The sequence below is a fragment of the Chlorocebus sabaeus genome, chromosome 5 (genome assembly GCF_047675955.1).
Source record: "Chlorocebus sabaeus isolate Y175 chromosome 5, mChlSab1.0.hap1, whole genome shotgun sequence".
Lineage (NCBI taxonomy): Eukaryota > Metazoa > Chordata > Mammalia > Primates > Cercopithecidae > Chlorocebus > Chlorocebus sabaeus.
The window spans coordinates 20,461,868-20,470,070 of NC_132908.1; the positions used below are offsets into that span (position 1 = coordinate 20,461,868).

The 8,203-nt window shown below is 45.4% G+C and overlaps 1 protein-coding gene across 1 annotated transcript in view; it reads left to right on the plus strand.

Annotated features, from left to right (window-relative positions):
• The window catches only part of OTOA (otoancorin), an 80,207-nt gene extending 72,269 nt beyond the window's left edge, over positions 1-7,938 (plus strand). Inside the window, exons 26-28 of the mRNA XM_037989751.2 lie at positions 457-554; positions 4,284-4,479; positions 7,681-7,938. Of these exons, the coding sequence (XP_037845679.1) occupies positions 457-554; positions 4,284-4,479; positions 7,681-7,751 (365 nt within the window). The 3' untranslated portion in view covers positions 7,752-7,938. The remainder of the gene's footprint in view (positions 1-456; positions 555-4,283; positions 4,480-7,680) is intronic.
• Positions 7,939-8,203: the final 265 nt, after the last annotated feature.

The following is an 8,203-nucleotide window of genomic DNA, read 5'->3' on the forward strand; positions in this document are numbered from 1 at the left end:
ACATGATCCTTGGCCACATGTAGCAAACATCAGTGGCGTTACAGTAGAACCTATATTTCATGATTTGAAATTGCAGAGGGTGAATCTGCAAATCTGCTTTTAAAACAAGCTCTCTTGGAGATTCTTGTGTACACTAAAGTTTGGAAAACCACTAGTTTAGAATGTGATTTAATTGGCCCCTAAGTAGTTTTATACAAAATTTGAAAGTGTGTAAATTGAAGTTCCTTCTGGGCATGCGTTTCACTGTAGGAGGCCAATCAGGTCTAATGTGACCCACATTTTTTTTTTTCTGAGTTGATGAAGGAACTTGATTCCCCAGTGTGATTTCCAGGGCCTTTTGTAAGGAATGATGCTTGCCTAGAACACTCAGATCTGAGCATTATGAAGCACCATTAATAAAACAAGCGGAGTTCTGATGGCTTGAACTAAACCCCTGTGATTCCTTTTTCTCCCCAGCTGGATTAACTAAGGCAGAGCTCCGGATGCTTGACAAGGATTTGATGCCATATTTCCAGCCATCAGCAATAAAATGCCTTCCTGATGAGATATTCAAAGTAGGTGCTCAGTTCTTCAAGGAGAAAGGGGAGCTTGACCCCATTTCAAATCACACAGGGAAACAGATGATGGGCCTTAGAATTTAGACTTGTGGCCAGACTCTGCTAATGGGGTCAGAGGAGATCTATATGAGTTTAGGTGTTTTTAAAAAACATTTTTTCTTAAAATTACATATATGTTTTAATTATATTTATTTTTATGGTCACCTTCTCTTCTTCTAGCAGGTGGTACTGATTTTCTATTTATGGTGGTATGAGGTTCATAAACCCTTACGAAAACCCTTGGGGACAGATATAGTTCAGAATTCAGAATTTCTCAGATTTTAAAAAGATTATCCTGTACATTTACTGTATGTAACTTCATACCCCCAGCAGTGCCTGGGGAAACACCTTGTAAGCAAACACATTAATATTTCTGTGAAGAAATCTGTGAGAAGCCACACTAATTGGAATAAATAGAGATTATAAATAAATAGTCTCACATCAGGTCAAGTTTTGCTGATAAATAAGTTTGACTTAAACTTTGGGGGAAAACTTTCAGTTTTCAGATTATTTTTGGACTTCAGAATTGTAGATGAGGGATTGTGGACCTTTGTAATATTTCCTTTTAAAATACAATTAAATAAAATTATTTTAGTTGATTTAGGTCAGGCACGGTGCTCACACCTGTAATCCCAACACTTTGGGAGGCTGAGACAGGCCAATTACCTGAGGTCAGGAGTTCGAGACCAGCCTGGCCAACATGGTGAAACCTCATCTCTATGAAAAATAAAAAGTTAACTGGGCATGGCGGTGGATGCCTGTAATCCCAGCTACTTGGGAGGCTGAGGCAGGAGAATTGCTTGAATCCAGGAGACAGAGGTTGCAGTGAGCCGAGACCACACCATTGCACTCCAGCCTGGGCAACAAGAGCGAAACTCCATCTCTCTCTCTCTCTCTCTCTCTCTCTCTCTCTCTCTCTCTCTCTCTCTCTCTGTGTGTGTGTGTGTGTGTGTGTGTATATATATTTTTCTCTCTCTCTCTCTGTATATTTTTAGTTGATTTAAAGAAAAATAGGAAAATCACAAGAGGACAAGTGAAAAACTGCTATGGAATAAATTGAGAGAGTGGAATTGGATCAATTGAAGTAAGGGAAGCAGGGTATCTAATGACAGGTCCTTTTTTTTCTGTCTGTGTACAAGATTACGGGAGTATTTGGTGTGAATAGTCTCTGATGAGGAGGCAGTGATCCTGGTGTTCCTGTTTGCTGGGTAATGTGGGAATACATTTTGTCCACCACTTCTGGATAAAACACACAAATCAGGCTCAACAAACCCCTGGTGCCACATCACTTGTTCATTTCAAGAAAGATAGCCAACCTTCAATCATTTCAGCACCTCGGACAGTTCTGAGCACATTGCAGGCATAATAGCTGTTTGAGGGCAATAAATAGCAGTCCTTAAGGCCATTGAGCAAATACCTGTTTCCCCTCTGGGGCACTCTGCATGGGACAAGCAGCCTGGTCTTGGATGCTGGCATTTTGCTAAGCGCTTTCTTCTGGTCTTGTTTGGAGTGCTGTTGTGCTGCTTCTTTGTACAGGTATTTATCTATTCCAGAAATCCCTACCGATCACCTACATTGTGGCAGGCTCCAGGGTAGGTGCACCTAAGGATGCACAGGTGAAGGGGTTATCACACAGTGCCTTCAGGGGCCTGAAAGGTAACACAAGGTGCAGTAGGCTGGGTAGAGACCGAAGTGAACTGGAGAGCCCTGTCTAAATGTGGAGGCTGCACATCCCTAGCACATTCATGCAGTGTGGCCACGTGGGCCCAGGATTGCTGAATTTTCCTTTTTACTTTTTTCAAGAAGAAGTCAGAAATCTTCATTTTCATATGGAATCGCTTGATAATTAAATGTTGGCAGCCAATCTGAATTTATTTTTGAAAACACAGTGCTGCAGGCCCAGAGATTCAATCTGGCCTGTGGGTCGCAAGTCAGCAACATTGATAAAAGAGATAATTTTTAGAATACAGACTCTGTGTTAATGGTATATGGAAGCCAAAAAAGCACCTATGTGCCCACCCCACCGTGTGTGTGTGTGTGTGTGTGTGTGTGTGTGTGTGTGTGTGTGTAGTGAGAGGAGAGGAGGTGATGCTGAATTTTAATTTTTTTGAGACAAAGTCTTACTCTGTTGCCCAGGCTGTGCACTGGCACAATGATGGCTCACTGCACCCTTGATCCTCTGGGCTCAAGCAATCCTCTCATGTCAGCCTAAGTAACTAGGACTGCACACTTGGCTAATTAAGAAAAACTTTTTGTAGAGATAGGGGTCTCATTGTGTTGCTCAGGCTGGTCTCAAACTCCTGGGCCTGTTTATCATTCCGCCTCAGCCTCCTAAAGTGCTGGGATGGTAGGCATGAGCCACGGTTCTTGACCGACCAGATGCTGCATCTTTGAGGACAGCTAGTGATGAAGAAAAAAGTGTTCCAGGCAGAAGGAGGTGCACAGAAAGGTGCTGCCTCTCGGGAACTGTAAATATTGGCACTCACCCTCCTGGAGTGAAGAATGCCAGGTGTGAGGCTGGAGAGGTGGGCAGAGTTTTTTCCAGGAGCCTGAACTGTGTTCTGGAATGAGGTGCCTGGAAGGGCTTTACGCAGAGGGATATGATTCCAGGGAAGTATCTACCTGGATAAAAGAGGAGGAGAGGGCGACTGACAGGAGAGGAAGGGATAAGGGAGCATAAGCATCTTTCCCAGATTGTTCAGGGCCTTTAGAAAATAAACACGATTATGTAGAGTCCCCTTTACAAGAGCAGCATCCTGCCATCCCAACGTATTCCAGTCCCATCGGAACAAGTCACCAAGTCCTTTGATCTGAAAGTGACTTCAGAAGACACCTTCTTCACAGTCTTTGAAGACATAGTCTGGCCAGCAGAATTTCCTACTCATGTTGTCCATGGCAGATACCACCAATAGATGACTGCATTTTGCCTCCGTGGAGCCCTCACAGAGCTCATCACATGGTGCTCAGGCAATCAAACCAAAGGATCAGAATCAGTCAGCAGAGGAGATGAGTTCTCTATGCTGTCTCACATTTATCCCCAAAGCCCAGGGAGGCTGTGTAATTTTTCCAAGGTGACACAGCAAGCATGTGGCAGAGCAGGGGCTCAAATTCGGGCCTCTGGTCTTTAAGACCTGTGTTTCCCCTTCCACATCAGTGTTTCAGGAGGTGGAAGACTTGAAGCACTGGGAAGCTGTCTTGCATTGCATTAAACAATATTGCCATATAGGGAGGAAATCATGCCTCCCTTTCAACTCTCCGTTAGTACTTCTAATTACCTCAAGGAAGAAGTGTCAATTTAACACCTATATAGTACATTTTATATTCTCTCTCTCTCTCTCTCTCTCTTTTTTTAAGAGGCCAGGGGTTCAGATATTGTTGGCGGACAAATCTAGCTAGGATTCAACAATATTGTTTTATCTTTGTTTTGCGGCTCCTATTTAATGCTTGCTTATGGCAAGTCTGCGGCTTTCCATTTTTGGAAATTTCCATTTTAAAATTTCTATTTTTAAATGCATTTATTTTGGTAGTGCAAGAGTGATCTAATTTTAAGGAAACATCTTAAAGAGGACCACACATGATACACACAAGGGGATGACAAAGTTGTGCGCATCCTGTGCCGGACGCCCGAGGTGTGGGAAGTCCAAGGAGGGGCCCCGTGTGAAGGTGCTGCCCCTTTGCCTCCCGCAGGAGCTGTCCGCGGAGCAGATCGCCTCCCTGGGTCCGGAGAACGCCGCGGCGGTGTCCCACGCCCAGCGCCGGCGGCTTAGTCCACTGCAGCTGCAGAGCCTCCAGCAGGCGCTAGATGGCGCCAAGCCTCACTCCTGGCAGGACGCGCCCGCTAGCGCAGGTCCCACTAGGACCTCATCCTCGCGTTCTCCCACAGGTGAGCAGAGCCGCCCTCTGCCCCGTGTACCAGCCTCACTTTCCTTCCCTGTCCTCCCTGTCAGGCCTGGGGTGGGAAGATTCTTAAGATTCAGGGCGGGGTCTCTGACAGTCACTGGGGATTCTGCCCTCAGTGAAAAACCCAAAGTTCCTATCAAGCTTCCCTACCAAGCTTCAGGATTAATGATTCTCAACTATGGCTGCACTTGGGTGGTGGACATTAAAAATCTTCCAGTTCTCTGGCCCCTACCCAGAACGAATCCCATCAGAATCTCAGGACTACATTCATTTTAGCGGTTCCTTTGCAAACTCCCTCCTCACTATCCAATAATAATTAACTATTATTATTATTATTATTTTGACTCAGAGTCTCGCCCTGTCGCCCAGGCTGGAGTGCAGTGCCGCGATCTCGGCTCACTGCAACCTCCACCTCCCAGGCTCAAGCTATCCTCCCACCTCAGCCTCCCAAGTAGCTAGGATTACAGGTGTGTGCCACACACCTGGTTAATTTTTTTATTTTTGGTAGAGATGGGGTTTCACCATGTTGGCCAGGCTGGTCTTGAACTCCCGATCTCAGGTGATCTGCCCACCTCAGCCTCCCAAAGTGTTGGGATTACAGGTATGAGCCACCACGCCCGGCCTTGTCCGATATTAACTAATTCAATCCATGTTTACTGGGCACCTACTATGTTCCAAGTCTGCCATAGGGGCTGGGAATACAGAGGTGAGCAAGATAGATAAGGCCCTCTTGTAAATGAAGAAGATATTTCAAATCTGACAAGACCAGGGAGGGTGATAGTGACTAAGGGCTGAGCTAAGATAGAGAAGCCTCCCCAAGGAGTGGCATTGGATCCTGGGAACACAACCTTCTTTCCTTTTTCTCCCCCATGCCTTTCTTACATCTCTCCCCCTTTCCCCTTCACTTTCTCACTTCTTTGTGATGCCTTCTGTTCTTAACACCACATTTGGACCATGCTCTGGGGAGATAGCTTCTAACAAGCCAGAGATGTCCCCTGCCCTCATTGAGCTCTCAGTGCAGCCTGGCGGGGAGGGAAGACATGTGTCCTGGTGAGCATGAGGCAGTTGCTGGGTGCTGAGATGGGGAGCATACAGGGAACACACATGGGTCAGGAAACCTCCTAAAGTCAGTGATGTCTCAGGTGAGACTCAAGGTGAGAAGAAGATGGACTTAGCGAGGTGGACAGTGTCCCAGGAGTAGGTACCGGCATGGACAAGTACCCAGAGAAGACAGAGGACTTGGTGCTTGACTAAAACCTCCACTCTACCTTTTCCTGACTTGAATGTCTCCCTACCCTGCCTTCACACAGGGATGGCGAATTGGGGTATTCCCCATTTCTGCAGCCACAGTGGCCAGAAGTGGCACTTGAAAACACAAACCATGCCTTTTGATGAATTATATTATTACTTTAAAATACTTTTCGTTGAGGCTTGTCACATTGGCTCATGCCCGTAATCCTAGCACTTTGGGAGGCCAAGGCAGGTGGACCACCTGAGGTCAGGAGTTTGAGACCAGCTTGGCCAACATGGCGAAACCCCGTCTCTACTACAAATACAAAAATTAGCTGGATCTGGTGGTGGGCACCTATAATCCCAGCTACTTGGGAGGCTGAGGCAGGAGAATTGCTTGAACACTCGGGGCGGAGGTTGCAGCGAGCTGAGATCCTGCCAGTTCACTCCAGCCTGGGCAAAAGAGCAAAACTCCATCTCAAACAAACAAACAACAACAACAACAAAATTTTCATTGAAATACGATATGCATATATTTAAAAGTTATTTGTAAATGTTATAACATTTTGCACGAATAGATAATATGCACAATGGATAATGCACAGGGTTCCAAATATATAAAGTCTGAAAGGCACGTAGTGAAACCTTTCGCTCCATCCTGGGTCCCCCAGCCACCCAGTTCCCTCTCCAGAGGCAACCAATGTTTCCAGCTTCTTGTGTATTTGTCCAGAGATATTCTATGCATACACAGCAAATCAAATATAGATGATCTCCGCACTTTTCACAAAAGCTTATTGTACACCTTGTTCTGCACCTTGCATTTTTCACCTAACAATACACTTTGGAGGAAATTCTGTATCTGTGCAGAGGAGCTGTGCCATTGTTGGTTTTATGGCTACGCCATAACTGTATTCAACCAGAGGTCTGTAGATGGACATTTCGGTTGTCTCTTTTTTTTTTTTTTTTTTTTTTTTTTGCTGTTATGAATAATGCTGCAGTTCCTGACCTGATATAATTTGCATCTGTGCAAATATGTCTGTAGGATAAACTCTTCAAAGTGAGATTGCTAGATCACAGGGTCTGCATTTATAATTTTGATGGATGTTGGTCCGGCGTGGCGGCTCACGCCTGTAATCTCAGTATTTTGGGAGGCCGAGGCAGGCGGATAACTTGGGGTCAGAAATTTGAGATGAGGCTGGCCAACATGGTGAAACCCCATCGCTACTAAAAATGCAAAAATTAACCAGGTGTGGTGGCACGTGCCTTAGTCCCAGTTACTGGGGAAGCCGAGGCAGGGAAATCGCTTGAATCTGGGAGGCAGAAGCTACAGTGAGCCGAGGTTGTGCCATTGCACTCCATCCTGGATGACAGCGCGAAACTCTTATCTGAATTTTTTTTTTTAATGGATGTTGTCAAATCCCCTGCAGAAAGGTGTGATGGGTTTTCCCTTGAAACAGCAATGTCAGAAAGTGATGAGTGTGCCTTACAAAGATGTCCCCTGCATGTCCCTGGCTGGGCAAGATCCTAGATGCTCCTCCTTCATTCACCCCAAAGGCCTAAGTGAGGGCTGCCATTGGGTGAACCCTTCCTATGGATCAGAGCCCTAATCTTTTGTTTCCTAAACTTGCTTAATTATCAGAATCACCTGGGAGAGATGCTTAAAATACAAATTCCCGGGCCTCCTGGCAGACTTGCTAAATCAGAATCTCCAGGGGATCCTGGAATTGGTGTTTTTAATAAGCTCCCTAGTACATGCTGACTGACACAATCTCATTTAATTCTCACTCCCCCACCTCTCCTCCTCTTTGAGGGTCATTGTTCCCATTTAAGAGATGAACAAATCAAGGCTCTGCATCAAGTGGTCCCAGAGAGAGACTCGGGGAGTTGGACGAGACGTGTCCACCTGCTTGCTGCTGGGACTTCATGTGTACTCTTACTTTGTGTTTGCTTTTAGGAGCTCCCCTGTCGTGGGGTCTTTGGCTTGGTTGTCCTCTGCTGGTTCTAATGGCCAAGCTTCTGTGGTGAGTGGCCTGAGCGCATCGTCTTGTGTTGCCCCAAGCAGCTGGCCAACGCGTGTAGAGACACGATGCTTCAGACGGTGGGAGACCCTTCCCTGGATCCAGACCCTCATCTAGGGCAGGGAGACCCTGGGGCCATGATGGTGAAAATGCATCCAAACAGAAAAATAATTATTAAAAATGATCTTGCAAATTATTTTTAATTTTTTTAAATTTTAATTTTCATGAGTACATAATAGGTATATATATTTATGGGGTACATGAGATGTTTTAATACAGGCATGCGATGTGTAATAATCACATCATGTAAAATGGGGTATCCATCACCTCAAGTCTTTATCCTTTGTGTTACAAACAATACAATTATACTCTTTCAGTTATTTTTAAATGTACAATTAAATTACTATTGACTATAGGGCCTGGTGCAGTGGCTCACCTGGTGCAGTGGCTCACAATCCT